At 39.7% G+C, this 15919-nt stretch overlaps 1 protein-coding gene across 1 annotated transcript in view; it reads right to left on the minus strand.

Annotated features, from left to right (window-relative positions):
* FRAS1 (Fraser extracellular matrix complex subunit 1) overlaps positions 1-15919 on the minus strand; it is a 436825-nt gene that overhangs the window by 248863 nt on the left and 172043 nt on the right. Inside the window, exons 5-9 of the mRNA XM_079152936.1 lie at positions 13681-13840; positions 11838-11971; positions 4476-4559; positions 2809-2910; positions 2317-2508 (exon numbers count right to left, since the gene is read on the minus strand). Of these exons, the coding sequence (XP_079009062.1) occupies positions 2317-2508; positions 2809-2910; positions 4476-4559; positions 11838-11971; positions 13681-13840 (672 nt within the window). The remainder of the gene's footprint in view (positions 1-2316; positions 2509-2808; positions 2911-4475; positions 4560-11837; positions 11972-13680; positions 13841-15919) is intronic.

The raw sequence follows: 15919 nt of genomic DNA on the forward strand, positions 1-15919 counted from the left end.
CTGCTCCTGGGAAGCAAGGATTCAGTTTGGGTCGGGTAGGAAGTTCTAAATAGATTTGCTATTATAGAAGAAGCCTGGATGCCCCAAACCACATCAGTTCACTGGGTGGTGGGGGGAACTGGCTTTAATTAGCATTTGACTTTTGCTGTGAACAAAATTGTTTTTTGAAACAAAATTCATTCTTTTCTTTTTTTAAGAGGGTTCTTTGGCATAGGTCTGATTGAATCTGCTACTCCTTCCCCACCTACATCTATCAGACTAAAATCAAATCTGATTCTACTCAAATGCCCACTGGAAAAGTAAACATTCTTTCGAGAGAATTTTCCTTAACATTTAGGTATACCTACCCTCTTCTTCGCATTTTTCTACAAGCTTTATTCCCCCTACTATATCATGCCTCAGATGTGAATATAGGTCCTTTAAAAAAATAAAAATAAATAAAGCAGGGTGGGTGGGTAATTTGACTTTATCTGAATTTATGTTCAAAGAGTACAAAATACAGAAAAATGAAATCCATCATGTGGTGTTTTTCTACCACTGATTTATTTATGTTTCAATGTCTAGGGATTTGAATTGAATAGCAAAGACAAGGATCATACCATTTTTCCCTATTTTAACAAAATCATGTGCTGATTTCAATGCTATTCAGAATATTACTGTTGATAACAAATGTGATAATGATAACAATGGCAAAGTTGCACAATTTGGCCTCTTCTAGAAGTTTCTGCATCTTTTTAGATGTGTGGACACTAACATTTAATCCACCCTTGGTGCTCAAGATTAGAAATCAAATGACCTTGATATTTCACAGAAGGAAGCAGAAAGTGGAGTGGAATTCAATAAAAACCAGTAATGCATTTTTGCCGCTCCTTTGGTGAACAGCCATTTCCCCTGGGGACTCCTAAAGCGTTTAATTCATATTTCCATAATCCTTGGTGCCAGAGTATATTATAATTTCTGTTTACACATTTGACTGCCCTAAAAGCCTGGGAACGCTTGAGGTTAGAATGTGTCTTATTCATCTTTTTATCCCCATTGATGCATACTAACCAGAAGGTAGGAGTGAGGTTCAGTTCAGATTTTACTGAAAGCATATGGTTAAAGGACCCACCCTATTAGGATCATCTCTCCCCATTTTCCATAAATCTTGGAATTCTAGACAATTTTAAACCTCAGAATATAACCCAACATCCCTCAGGAGGGCTGCCAAGGGAAGGAAATCCTGCCTCAGCCTGAGAAAGAAAGAAAAGGGCCCTCATTAGGTTTCTTCTCATCTTCGTCCAACCCTTCGGACTCCCTAACATAAAGAAGAAGAAATGAAAAGGTATGTGGGGGAAAATAAATCCGCAAAATAGAAAGACCCTCTTTACCTAAACGTTTCCGCTCTGCCAAGACCTAGGAGTAGGAGGCAAAGTGAAAAATTACCCTGTCAGTGACAAGCCTTGTCTGAAAGGTTGTTCCTCCCGAGGCTCAGTTGCTGAGAAGAGCTGAGTAGTGGGGGAGAGGAACCAGAAAGAAAAATGTCTTCACTGACACCCCTGCTTCAGATCTTTCAAATTTCCCCTCATCTACTCAAGTTCACAACCCTGAGGGAAACTGGCGGGGCGGATGGGAGTGGTCAGGGAGAAGAAGCTGACTTTCAAAGCAATTTGTATTGCCCTGGGTCAAAATTGAGTTCAAAGAAAAAAAAAAGTAATTTCCTTAAAATATATATCTATAATCCAAACAGGGGCAGCTTTGTTATAAGATTCTAGAAATTCTGCAGACAGCAGAAGTCAACGGAGGTCAGCAGAGTTAATTGTTTATGAGGTCCCCCTTGCTCTCTCTTGAAAACAAAAATAAAAGCTGTTTTCTTTTCTGTCCTGATCCACATGAGCAGTCCCCAGGTGCTAGCTCTCCTTTCTGCTAAATGCAGCCAGTGGGGTCTGCAGCAGAAGCCCAGCCCCTGGTGCACCTGTAGACCCTTGTTTTGCAGGCGTGGTAAGATGGGCAAGCCACCAGCATTGAGGTCCAGCTGTGCTGACTGATAGGCTGATGTCCCATATCATGTCCTTCCCTTTCATGTCTCTGGTTCAGCGCTTCCAATCTGACCAGATGCACTGAGAGCTGAATGCTCCAGGGGGCAGTTCCAAGCTAGTCTGAATAAATAGTGACATTCACTTTACACCACAATCTTTGTGCTAAAAGGCCCCTTGAAACATGAGCAATCAACCTGACCATCCCCTCTTCTGCCAAGAGGTAAGGAACTGGCACAGGTCCACCCATCCCACTGGAAGGAGCTGCTACAGTCCAGACAGAAATGCCTCCACTTCTTACCTGGGCACACTCCACCTTGGCACACTCTCCAGTCTGGCAGGTCACTTGCCCATGGTCACAGATGCAGAATTCACAGGCTGAACCTTCCCACATTTCATCGTGGTACCGCAAAATCCCATTAGATGTGCAGCTTCCACCAGGAGACACACATTCCTCACAGCATTGCCCATGACGCCGAGCCTGGCTCTGACCCTGAGGAAACAGAGAATGGCAGGGGAAGAGCAGTCCTGGGAGGCAGTGAAAGCATCCTGGCCAATATGGCAACAGGACATCAAACACTGATGTGTACAACACAACCCTGAACTTGACCCAGGGATGCAAACTCCCTTCCACCTCAACCTTCCTTCCTAGGAAACAGACCTTTCATATCTTTACATAACATTCTGCACATTATAAAACTTGATTCCCTCAAAGGACACAGTACACTGAAATGCATTACTTTAAATGACCCAGAATCAAACTTAGAAAATCACACTATACACTCTCAAATACCTTCTCACATCTTAGGGGCCGGCAGGCCTGCTTGTGACATCGGACCTGGCCCTGGTCACATGTACACGTGGTACAGGCATCTTCAGTCCACTGCTCACCATGCTGAGGACAGAAAGAAGAAAAGAAAGTGGAACACCAAATGTCATACACATTAAATCGAAGCAGACACATAAGATGCCAACATTTTTTATTATTTTTTAATGGAGCTAATTGAATGTGCACCTGAGATATGACATAGGTAGGAATGGCCTCTAAGAAAAATTGTCCAAAGGGAACTTTAGGTGGATTTTCATTTGACTATATTGATTTCACAGATACTTTGAGGGCCCACTTCATGTTAGTTACATAGAGGCCGTGGCAACACAGATGAGTAGGAAGGCCCTGTTGGTTGGCTCCTCTATGGACATTCTCCAGGTCTTCTTCTTTGCCAGGAGACCCACTTCTCACTGCCATATACCCATTCTCTCCATTTCCTTTGCATATAGGCATGGACATTTGAACCCATGCTTCCCAAGAAGACTTTATACTTAAGTTTGCTAAGTGGTGGAGGTGAAGGGAAAGGCTACCCTCCTACCCTTCTCCACCAGTTTGTGCAATGATCATGTAAGGATGAGCAACCTGCAAAGGAAGTCACCTTGCAGATTTGAGGGGACAAGATGAAGGTAAATGCCAATGCAAAGACATCACTGAGACTTGAATGGATCAACACTGCAGCTACCTCTGTACTTCTTGTTAAATGAGATAACAAAGATTAAAATTTAAGCCACATTTAGAGGGGCATTTCTGTTACTTGTAGCCAAAAATGTCATAACAAATACAAATGCCATGACGGATATCTGTTTACAATAGATAAGAATATCACACAAGCTGCATATATGCCTGCTGTGTCTGACAGTGTGTATTCAGCACATACCGAAGGTATCCCAGTTAGTTTCTTGCATTCATATTTCAAGAGAAACATTTAAATTTGTGAGATTCTTATCCCCAAATACTTAGTTCCAGATTCTCTACTGACAGCCATAAATCTGGTTTCTATTTAACTGTTGCTATTTTAATGTTCCTTGATTTAGAGCAATGTAACATTCTTTTGGCTCAATCAGGTACTCCTAAGACAGAACATTCACTCAGTCATTCAATCTATTGAACTCATCTATTCTTAGTGCCCACTATAGGTGAGGCACAGGTGTCGAGATTATTCCAATAGTATTTTGTGGTTATGGTTTCCACTTCTCCCAGCCTCTCACCTGCCTCTGCTGCTCCCATGTTTCCTCCCAGTGTAGGTGGTGAGGAGGTTGTCTCTGAACATCAGTGTATGAAATCCAGCCAATGTCTGCAGACAGACATTCCAAGAGCCTGAAATCTCAGTGTAACCTGATGGTGACCAACGATAGTCCTTTTTTTCTCCTCAAGATGTATGAACAGTAAGTTCACCAAGGTTCATGAACCAGGTGCTGCTTGCCAGCACATTCCTTTATATTTCTAATCCCCTTCAACTTAATTTTTTCACAAAGGCTTTCCATGAAGAGAAGAAAAAAGCCGTTTATGTACTGAATTACTAATCCTGGCAAAGAGTCAGACATGAGGGCAGGGAGGGATGGTGGTTGGCAGGTGCAGGGTAGACATGTGAGAATGTATGTCAAAACACCTACATGGGCATCAAAGCTTACCTTGTATACTTGGCCAGCTACAGAGCAGGACTGTGCAGAGCACTGTGGGCAACAATTTCCAGGGCTTCGGACTATAATTTCATCCTTAACACCAAAAGAAAGGATAATCCATCAAAAGGAGATATTAACAAAATCTAGGAAAATTTCACTTACAGCTAATTCAACCATGTGCCTCAAGCAACCATAACAGCAATTTCCTCTCATTTAGCACTTATCAGTCACCTGGGACTCTGACAGGAATTAGCACTTCCAAGGTCAGTGTGACCCTTAAAAGTTTACATATGCCTCAAGTCCTCTTCCCTTCTAAGAACAAATAAAAGCACAAATAATGATAAGAATAGCAATAACACTTGGTGTTTTCCAGGCACTTTTGTAAGTGCTTTACATGACTCTATGAAGTAGATGTTCTGATTCCTTCTTCATAAATGAGAATAGGAAGGACCATAAAGGTTCTGTGACTTGCCCAGTGTTAGACAGCTGACCTAGTAATAGCATATGGTTGAAACAGAATTTAGAGCATAACCTTGCCAACACTTAAGGGAACTCATACTCTTCCAAAGTTAGCTCTAAACTCAAAAGTGAAGGTAATCCTTCCTTGATCAGCTACTTCACTATTCTTTTGCATCTTTATATAAATCCACGTATTTATATATGTGCATTAGGGAGATCCTTAACATGAACAAGAATTAGTCATACCTCTAGAAACCTGAGAACAGACCAGTGCAGAGCAATGTGGGGAAGAGAGATTCAACACCCACAGAACCCTCCCCCAAGTATACTACCTCTATATTCTCACCTGGACTACCCCACCCCCAGAACATGAGACATTTTGTCTTTTCTGCCCTGAAAGAGTTTTCATAGTAATCATTTACTCATTAACACCAAAGATTTGGCTCCTTGCTCTGAATTATCACTACAACTTTCTTCAGTTGCAGAAAGGTGGACTTGCTAAAAGTAGGGGAAGGGGAGTGAGGACAAACCAGGTTTCAATAACTAAGAAGTAGTAGGTCTTATACAGAAGACACATCCAGAATAGCATCTTCACTTTCTCTTATGAGAAGCAGAAGCTGAGACTTTATTATCAGTTACTTTGGTTCACATTTTGCCAGTACAGGAAGGCCAGTGAACTTAGGATGTATTTTTCATGGAAAATTCCAGTCATACCTCAGTAGTCCTTTAACTCAGTTATATATAACCAGATGGATTCACACATTACTACCTAATAGGAATTTATTTCAAATGCCTGATCCACTGGAATTAAACCAACAACTACTTATTGTTGTTTTAAGATAGTTTATTTTTGTATTATTCTATATGAAAAGTAATTCGATCACTGATGTTTAATAGAGGATGCGAAAATTAGACAGGCACTGAAATAATTGAGCATTTCTTGACTTCAGATACTTCTTTCTTTTTTTTCAACTGGATGGGATTTCACTAAGGAAGTAAAATAAAAGTATTTTGATGTCACACTTTATTTAGTAACTTTATTGCAGTAAAGAAAATGAACTAAGCCTTCTACAATGTTAGACAAACAGGAAACAAATGCCATGATTATAAATCTTGAATAGGCATAGAGTTAGTATTAATCTACCTTAACAACTTGGAATAGGCACACCTACAATAAAGGTTTTCTAACAGCACACTTTTGTAGCTATCATACACTTTAATAATTTTTCTTGTCTACCTACATATGTCCTTCCGAATGTACAGTCTAATGCAGCAAACTATAGACTGTGGGTCAAATCTAGCTCATCACCTGTTTCTGCAAATGAAGATTTATTTAAAGTCTTCACCATATCCATCTATTTATATATTTTCTATAGTTTTGTGCTATGATTGTGGAACTGAATAGTTAATTCAACTTGATGGCACTCATAACTGAAAATATTCCATATCTGATTCTTTACAGAAAATGTTTGCCCCAAACTTATATCGTACTAGTATTAGTACTCACAAGGGCTCAATACAAAAAATATGATTAATGCCATTAAAATCTGGGATAGGACTATCAGTGAGGACATATTCCATTATGGTTTTTAATGTTCCTTAAAAACAATTATGACAGAGAAGTTTATAATGTACTAAGAATGACAGTCCTTGACCAAGTATATTCCCACCACAGTGACTTAGAAGACAGGGAAAGAAATGAAAACACCACCAAGAAGTAGAACTCATAGTCATCCTCCTGTCACTGCCAAGAAAAAGTTCCACTGACCATAGATGTTGTATGGCTTTTTTTTTTTTTTTTTTTTTTTTTTTTGATGAGCACTTCAAACATCATCTCTTCTCAACTTTTTGCCTTTCTAGAGCAAATGGATATGATCTTCATTCCTCCACTGTGTGGTCACTGCTATATGAGGCTGTCAATGCCAGCCCTGGCTTTTCACCTTCCTCAATATATTTTTACATCTAGTCCAGGCCCATAATGTCAAGAACTATAAAATGAGTGGGAAGCATGTGTGTTGGGGAGGAAGAAGAAGGGATAGAAAGCTGGGAGGAAGGAGGATGCCCCAAATGTAAAGAACTACAGTCAGAGAGAGAGAGAGAGATGCAACAACCGAGGCAGGAGGATGGAGAGTTCAAAGCCAGCTTCAGCAACTTAGTGAGGCCCTAAGTAACTTAGCAAGACGCTGTCTTAAAATAAAACATAAAAAGAACTGAGGATGTGGCTCAGTGGTTAAGCACCCCTAGGTTCAATCCCTGGAAGGAAGGAAGGAAGGAAGGAAGGAAGGAAGGAAGGAAGGAAGGAAGGAAGAAAGGAAGGAAGGAAGGAAGGAAAGAAGGAAGGAAGGGCCCTTGCAGAAGTATGAACTGGATATTATAGTTTTTTGTTTCATTTGGAATGTAAGAGGGTTGGGCAGTAGAAGTAGGAAAGATGTTATCTCAGCAATCAACCTATAGTAAGTGAAAACCTGTCAGACCCTTGGACTGAGAGATGCATATTTCCTAGTTTCTGGCTATGGATCCAAGAAAGGGAAAGAGCTAAGGACAGTCTACTTTGCCTTGTACAACAAATGGACAAATTCATCTTGATCAAAACTGTGTAGACAGGAACTTGGCGGTAGGAGGGAGGATGGTCAGGGAGAGGATAATGAAGAATGAACTGTACTGGAGGGAAAATACTGTCCCTTTACTCCTTTTAGAGTCACGGTTAAGGCTCCTATAATAAAAGACTGTTTACCAAGAGAAAAGCATACAGAATTATTTAACATAAGTTTCACCTGACATAGGAACCTTCATAAGAAAATAACCTTCATAAGAAAATAACCCTTTTTTTAACAGTAGGTTTGATGAAGAAAAGACAGTCATAGAGAAATGTAACAGAGCAAAGAGTATGACTGAATAATAATGAACAGGAAAATGCAGCAAGGCCTGCTGAGATTCTTCTGTGTGTGTCTACAGGGATAGGGTGATCCTTTTCTCCAGGAACAGGGAGAGTATGTCTTACCTGAGGGCCTTATGACCTGCTTCAGGGAAAGGTCAGAAATTTTTCCTATGTTTTATGACCTGCTTCAAGGGAGATGGATGGGGCAAAGGTCAATGTAACTATTAAGTTTTTGCCAGTTTCTCAAATTCCTTCATCTTAAAATATTCAAGATGCCAAGCTGCCATATTTGGTGATACCATGACCTAAACCCCATCAAGAGAAAGGAGTAACTCTGAAGATGCAGAGAAAGAACAGACTTCTGAACACTCCAGGATCAAAAAGGAAACACTTTACAGTCATTTTGTAAGTTGGGTAAGATGTAGAAATATGGAGTCTGTTATCAAACAGAGAAGCAGGAAGCAATAGAGAAAGAACAACACTGAGGAAGAATTAAAAGAAAAATGAGTAAAGCACGTGTGTCGAGTTAAAATCAATACTGGAGATAGTAAATATAAACTTAAGAAATTCTCCCCATGTGCTGAGACAAGACACAAAGTAAAAAATGATGAGAGAACATGATTGATAAAGACGGGAACATGGGCGAAACAACTAAGAGTCATAGATGGTTCTGGGAAAAGTGAGAATAATTAGAACAGATTTCATTAATCCAAACCAAGCTGAAAAAGACATTTCAAAAACTGGAATACAGTCTGACGAGTTCTATAATACTCCAGGCAAAGAATATGAAAAGACACAAGAATCCAGCTTGACCCAGCTATAGCCATCTTGGTCCTCACTGCCATTTTGTCCACCAGGTGACCCTGGAATACATCCCAAGCCCCATACTCTTTAAGATAGTCACCTGAGCATAATGCACTGGCCACTGATGGCCGTGCTATTCTTAACTGACACTGGACTGTAAGGTTTGGAGATAAGTCAGGTGCATTCCTGTTGACTGTGCCTACACCTGTCTAGCTTAGCATATGAACACCTTCCTCCTTCTTGCTCTGGATGGGGGGATCCCCCTGTCTTGTCGCTGCCCTAGATACACTTCTGTCTGTAAGTCAGTAATAAATTGTACTTTGTGCAATCCTGGATCTGTCCACATCCTTCTTCAATGACATGGCACCTTCTGTTTTTGGCAGCCAGTTCTCATATATGGGATTGAGTTTTTCTGAAATTGTACTTCACCTACAACTATCCTGTTTGAATTATAAAGAGACATCCTACAAGAACACAACATGGTAAAACTAGCAGCATATAATGGAATAGAACTCAGACTTCTCTCTGAAGCTTAATTCTGGAATTTATTGGAGTCTATAGAGTTGGGATGAAAAGAGACTATTAGCCCCTCCAACTGTCTTTTATGCATGTAGGCAATGAGAAATAATTGTTAAACATTTAACAATTATTAACACCAATCATCAATCAATACCAATCATCTCTTTCTTGAAAAAAATATCCAAAGATGAAGTTAGAACTACTCAGATTAATCAATATTAGGAATAGGAAAAATGTGGTATTAATAAGCTGGTGGTAATATCCTCAGAAACGGTTCAGCAGTTTGAACAGACCATTTTAGTGAGACTACATAAATATGAAGGACTTATGGCTCAGTTCACAAGGCATCTGGACAAAAGCTGAAAGCCTGCAATATCAGTATGAATTTAATCCCTCATTAAGGGAATAACTCCTTATATGCACATAAGGAATTTCTTCTTTTGTTAGGGATTATCACCAACTTTTAGAATGTAATTATAAGCATGCAAATAAACATCCATAGTTCCCTTTAGAAAGACTGAAACGAATTACCAAAAAAAGAAATCTATACTAGTGTTTTTGAATGGTAGAAATAAGGGTGGTCATTTTCTTCCTTAATGATACACATTCCTTTTATAATTATAAAAACCCAAAAACCATTGTATTAAAAATCATGGCAATCCTTGAAGACATGTTGCATATTTTTCCAGAGTTTAATACCTAAGAAATACATCTTCTACTGTCAAACTTGTGTTTTCCTTATATTTAATGAACTAATGCATACACAGCACTTGTAATCATGCTCAATAATATTAGCAAATATTGGTAATTATTATATATAAGTGCTGGTAACTCCTCATTTGGGAAGGTAAGATAGCATAATGGTTAGAAATAGGAGTCAGGCATGGTCTTCTGAGGTTGTAATGTACAAGTGCAAAAGACAGAAGTGTTGTCACTTCCTAACTGTGGGACCTTGAGCAAGTCACTTACTCCCTCCAAGATCTCAGTTTTATCAGACATAAAATGAGGATGATAATAATAGCTCCTGCCATATAGAGCTGTAATGAGAATTACAAAGCTCTTAAATATCAATGACTGGTATATATAAATCACCCAAAGTGTGCTGGCGGTGGTAATGGTGGTTGCGATAGTAGTGACGGGGTGATATGTTACATCAGTAACACTAATTCTATAGCACCCCTTTATATCATCAGATCATTCAACATTTAATAGCAACATTAAATCAAGAAAAGTGGTTCTAAGTGATCTGCCAGTTGAATTTTTAAAAATGTCATGGCAAAAACATAGACTTCATGCAAGAGTGATTGAAATCAATCTATTTCCAAGTCTTCAGAGGGCCTATATATCAATTAGCTCTAAAGTTTGGTACCAAATTTTATCATCTTACATTAAGTATCATATTGATGCAAACTATAAGTGAATACTATGCATGAAGTGAGAGTTTATGTTTAATGTTTCTTAAAATGAGAAATAGTAATATATCTGCCCCTCCACCCCAAATAGGCAGTATGTGGTTGAGTTCTTGAAGATTTAAAGCAGAAGGTCCTTAATGGGGTGTTTCCTCCATTACTCCCCCACCTCTCTTATTGAAATGGTGGCAAACTGCTTAATGACCCCTCCTTCATAAGAGCACTAAACCCCAAATGTGCTAATCAAAGAGCCATGACATTACAGTGTCCTTCAGATGTAAGAGCAGAAGAGGGAGATACTGTGTAATTCCACCAGAGGCTCATTTGTAATCTTAAAGCTGGGACAAGACCTTGTGATGAATTGGAAGAAGAGACATGAGCACGGAGCTGGTATAGTGTGGGCAATACAATCTAGTCCTTCAATTAGATACGTTTTCCCTCCATTTGGCATTTAGCATTTCATGTCTAATTGCCTTTTGTCTGCCTTTAAAAATATTGCCCAATTGTCACAAGATGCCATGTTATTGATTTTGTTTTATTTGACACAAAGCACTGCTCTGTATCAACTGAATGTTGGCTTCCAGCTTTTCCTTAGATCAAAAATGAGCAATTTTTCTACTTGAGGCAAAACTCTTTTCACGGTTATCTGTCAACTGCCATGGAACATCCATAGGAACCTCTGGAAGAGCAAAAAAAAAAACCCTATAAAATACCATGTATACCACATTTGTTTTCAATTGATTTTCTCTTCCAAATTTGTGTGGAGTACCTAATATTTTGAAAATCAGAATAGCTTTAAATGAAGAACAGTATCCCACTCTCTTAAATATCCCCAGAGAAAATCCTTCGATAATGTGAATCATTATCCTCTAAGAATTAAATCATGTACATCTGGATAATCATGTTCAAAGACATCTATGTGTCTTTAAAAAGCAGACTACACCTATGCACCAAAAAACAATAACAAACCTGATTGTGTTACCAAATTTTCCAGATGTTTAACTTGACATTTTTGAAACATCTGTAATTCAAGCTGGAGGCTTCCTTGTGTGTACCCTCAAGGCTCAATTTCATTATGTAACAATTAGCCTAAATGGCTGGTAATTAGACTCATCTTAGCTTCTAAGGGGAAAAGAAATGTGTCAGAGGGGGTCTCCAAAAGTATAAGGAAAACAAAGCAATTCTTGCTTCTTGTTTCTAATGCTCTGGAGGCTGCCTGATACAATCTCAGAAGAGACTCCAAGGTCTTGAACAGGGAAGTTAACAACCTGTGAAAGACCTACCCAGAGGTGTCTCCCTTACCTGGTTACAAAACAGAGGCTGGCACTGAGCTGCAAAGCACTGCACGACTCCATTTCTGCACACACACTTGGCACACTGGCTCAGCCGCCAGTCCTCCCCATCCTCAAACACACGACCTTCATAGGAACAGGGTTCTGGAAGGTCAAAGGAACCAGCATTAGTGGAAGAACTGCATGTGCTGATCTCAGGGTTAATTCCATAGGCGAACCCTGTGGTCTGGGTGGAGGTGCACAACAGGAGGCTCTTGGGGCTTAATGCTTTGCAGTCACTGCTACCTTGAAATCTCTAAATCAGTGTTTTGTAAGTGAAGTCTGATAGGATGTGATGCCTCAGCCCATTCATGGTCCCACCTCCCTCTGGCTTTCTGGGATGGGCTCTCAGCTGCCTGGTCCCCAACCCCAGCCCAGAGAAGGCTCCCACCCTCCACCTATAGTGGGAACTTTGGTGTGGGTTCCAGGAGGCTGCATGTGCCCTATGCACCAAGTCACAGGATGGGGCCCAGGGTGCCTGGGAGGGTCTTCACACACCAATCAAGTATCGAGGCCCCAAGGAGTACAATATCAAATAGCAAATAAAAACATGACATATAGAGAGAGTGCTGGGAGAGAGAGAGAGAGAGAGAGAGAGAGAGAGAGAGAGAGAGAGAACACAGAAAGGCAAAGAAAAAGCATTTCCCCCTGCTTTTTGAACAAGGGACCATGAAATTTTATAAATTAGGTAGTGGGCCCTGGCTGATCCTCCAATTTCTCAAGGCAAAATGTTTCCAATGTCTTTCTCATTGGAGGGCCAGTGAGAAAACCTCTTAAGACCTAAGAGAGGATTCCACAAACTCAGCACCTTCCCATACCACCTGACTGTCATTCATATATTTTCACTTGCTGGGTCATTTGGGCCAAAACCATTGCCAGTCCTTTTCTGGCAGGTGATCACTGAAATGCAGAGGCAAGCATTCTACTCATCTTTTCCTGAGCACACTTTTGAATCCCTGAACAGTTCTCCAGAGCAATGGGTTGCCAGGTATAGAATAACTGGTGATGGGAAAGAAACCAGGGATCTTTTTAAAGTGAAAAGGCAAGAACAGAATATAGGTTGCAGATGCTACTGAATAAAAGATGTATTCCAGCTATTATAAGTCAGGAGAAGGCATAATGCAGCAATGGCAATAATTTATGTTTATCATAAAGCTTATTCTATTTAGTTATATAAATGGAAGGGACATGTTTCTCTATAATGCAATTAAAGGGGTATATGGACCAAGCACAGATTCCAAGGAGAGGATCTGCAAGTTCGACCCTGGCTTGCCGAACAAAAGCTGGGTGCCTCAGTTTGTAACAGGATTAATCCCTTCAGTGAGGATGCAATAAAGGTTAATAAAAAACTTCTTCTTGTGGAGATTGTCTGAGAAAAAGACATTATGTCATTTCAAAGGCCAGTGGACAGAATTAGTGCTAGCAATACAATATGGAGAAGAAATTTGGTTCTTCTCTCTACCATGGGGCAGTAGGAACTATCTTGGCCTTGTGAACTCATATCAAAAGATTGTTCCCCTCCTCCCTTTCCTTCTTGGGAGCTGTAAAAGCAGAGTGACACATCTGGCCAAGATAAAGTCAATCAATCAATCAGAGACTAGCAGAATCCTAAATCTGGAATGGAGTTTAAGAATTTTTTTTTCCTTCTTACCCTCTGATACCTTTCTTCCCACCAAGTACAAGGTCACACCCGGGTTCCAATAAGGAATGGGGTTAGAAATCCTTGAGCCATATAGCGCAAGGAAATAAGAGTTGGGGTGCCACCATGTAACCTCAAAGGCAAAGAGGGTCCCTTTCAACAAGCCCATACTCACTCCCAGGGCCCACACAGACTGGGCAGCAGTTTCCTTCAGGAATGAATTCCAGCTTCTGGGGTCCACATGACAAACGTGGGCATGGCTGTGGGGTACACCTTACTTCCCCATGAGTGCAAGAACACACACTACATGGGGAAGAGGCCCACTCTGTTCCATGCTGTGAATCAAGGGAGAAAAAGAAGAATCAGGAGTTTAGTTCCAGAATACAGGCCTGCATCAGTCAAATGAAAACAAACCTTCCCTTATACAAACTGAGGATGAAGGCTCCTACTTAAAAGGTTGAGACCAGGCTTTGCAATTTTTGAGGTTGGAGACCAGTTTAACTATAGACTTTTGTTTCTATTATCTCTAAGATTTTATATTTGAAAGTTTCAGAAAAACATAAGAAGAAAATAAAAATGACCCAAATCCCATCATTAAGAATTCTATAAAGTCCCAACTAAAATATACACACATATATTTACTATGTTCTTTGTGATGGCTCTGTCACTTTTTTTTTTTTTTTTTTGAAATGGGATCTCACTATGTTGCCTATACTGGTCTTAAATTCTTGGGCTCAAGCAATCCTCCTGTTTCAGCCTCCCAAGTATCTGGGACTACATGCATACTCCACCATGCCGTATCTTGTTTATGTTTTTTTGGTGGTACTGGAGATTGAACCTAAGACCTCACATGCTAAGCACATGCTTTACCACCAAGCTATAACCAGTCATTTTCAATAGCTGTCACTCTTTTTCCTTTCTTTGACTTTACTTTTCATCCATATGCATTCCCTACTCCTGTTCCAGTGACCTCATAGTACCTAAAGTATCTACAGGAGTCACTCTCAGATGTGATGCAGAATAAACCAGCATGTGAAAAGCTACAAGCATGCCACTGACTAGGAAAGTGACTGCCAAAGTATATATTCTCAACTGCAAAATGGAATAATGGCAGCCTTTCCTGAGATACAGGGAAAAATTAGTTTAATGAACTTTTCCTCCTGTGATATTTTCTGAACCTGTTCTCCTTTGTCTCACAGCTAACATAAGATGAATATCCAATTCAGCACAAATCACATATGAATTTTAATTAAAACATCACACATTCTAGGCACTCAGTCACCTAAATATAATCTGGGAATTATGGCCATGTTATTGAAAAACATGAAAGTAATTATTCTTTTGCTTCTCTTCAAACTAGCATCCAGAACAGTTTTTCATCTCTCTCAAACACAAAGTAGCCACCTTACCTAAACAAGTCAGAATTCTTTTATTCTGCAAATTGCCAGGTTGCAAGCATGCCAAATCTAATATTATACGATCACTAGAAAACTGGATATTATTGTAACGATTATAGTAACAGGTAGTTGTAATCATTCAATAATTTGGGAACCCAGTTCTCATCTTACTATCATAATTATACTCCTCCAGAGATACTTACTGGGAGTGTAAGAGGGAAATAATGCATGTGAACTCTCTCGGGAACCAAGGATTCCCTTGGCCACCTGCGAATTTTCAGGTTCAGCTCAGCCCTTTCTGCCTTGGGAACATGAGTAAGTAGCTTAATCTTCATTAATCTCAGTTTCCTTGCCTATAAAAATGAAATGGTAGGAAAACATTCCCTTCCCTGGGTTCTTACAAAGTTTCAGTGAGGAAGACTGTCTGAGAGCAGCAAGAGATGGGCAAGCAGAGGTGCTCAATCAAGATACAGTCACAGCTACCAGAGGCTGGGCAGAGGGGAAATGGGGAGGTGTTGACCAAAGGGCACAAATATGCAGTTACAAGATGAACCAGTTTTGGCATAAGTAATGGCTGATGTATTCATTTGATTATGGTTTCATACAACAATGTATATGTGTATCAAGTCATTGCATAGGACACCTTGAATATATTCCATTTTTATTTGTCAATTAAATATTCAAAAAAATGAAAAAGAAGGTGCTCAATCATATCCCCTCTTTTCGCCCCATGAATTCAGGATCTTCCTCCTGTTTCTAAAATTTTGTGCTTATTGTGAGTAGTGGGAATGGACATGGATACAAAGCCAAGGCTTCTCCCATCAATTTTTACTTTGGCTATAATTAAACATAAAACTTCAAATTTAGCACAGCATATAAATAGGCAAGTCCACAAACTATGGGCTAATAAAAGACAGTGTGCCATTGACCTTTATCCTTAGAAGGTCCTAAGTATAAAACAAAGGAAAAACTTGTAAAAGAAAACTTGATAGGCTTTGATTAATTAAAATTTTTAAA

Source organism: Sciurus vulgaris (genome assembly GCF_902686455.1).
Source record: "Sciurus vulgaris genome assembly, chromosome: 9".
Taxonomy (NCBI): domain Eukaryota; kingdom Metazoa; phylum Chordata; class Mammalia; order Rodentia; family Sciuridae; genus Sciurus; species Sciurus vulgaris.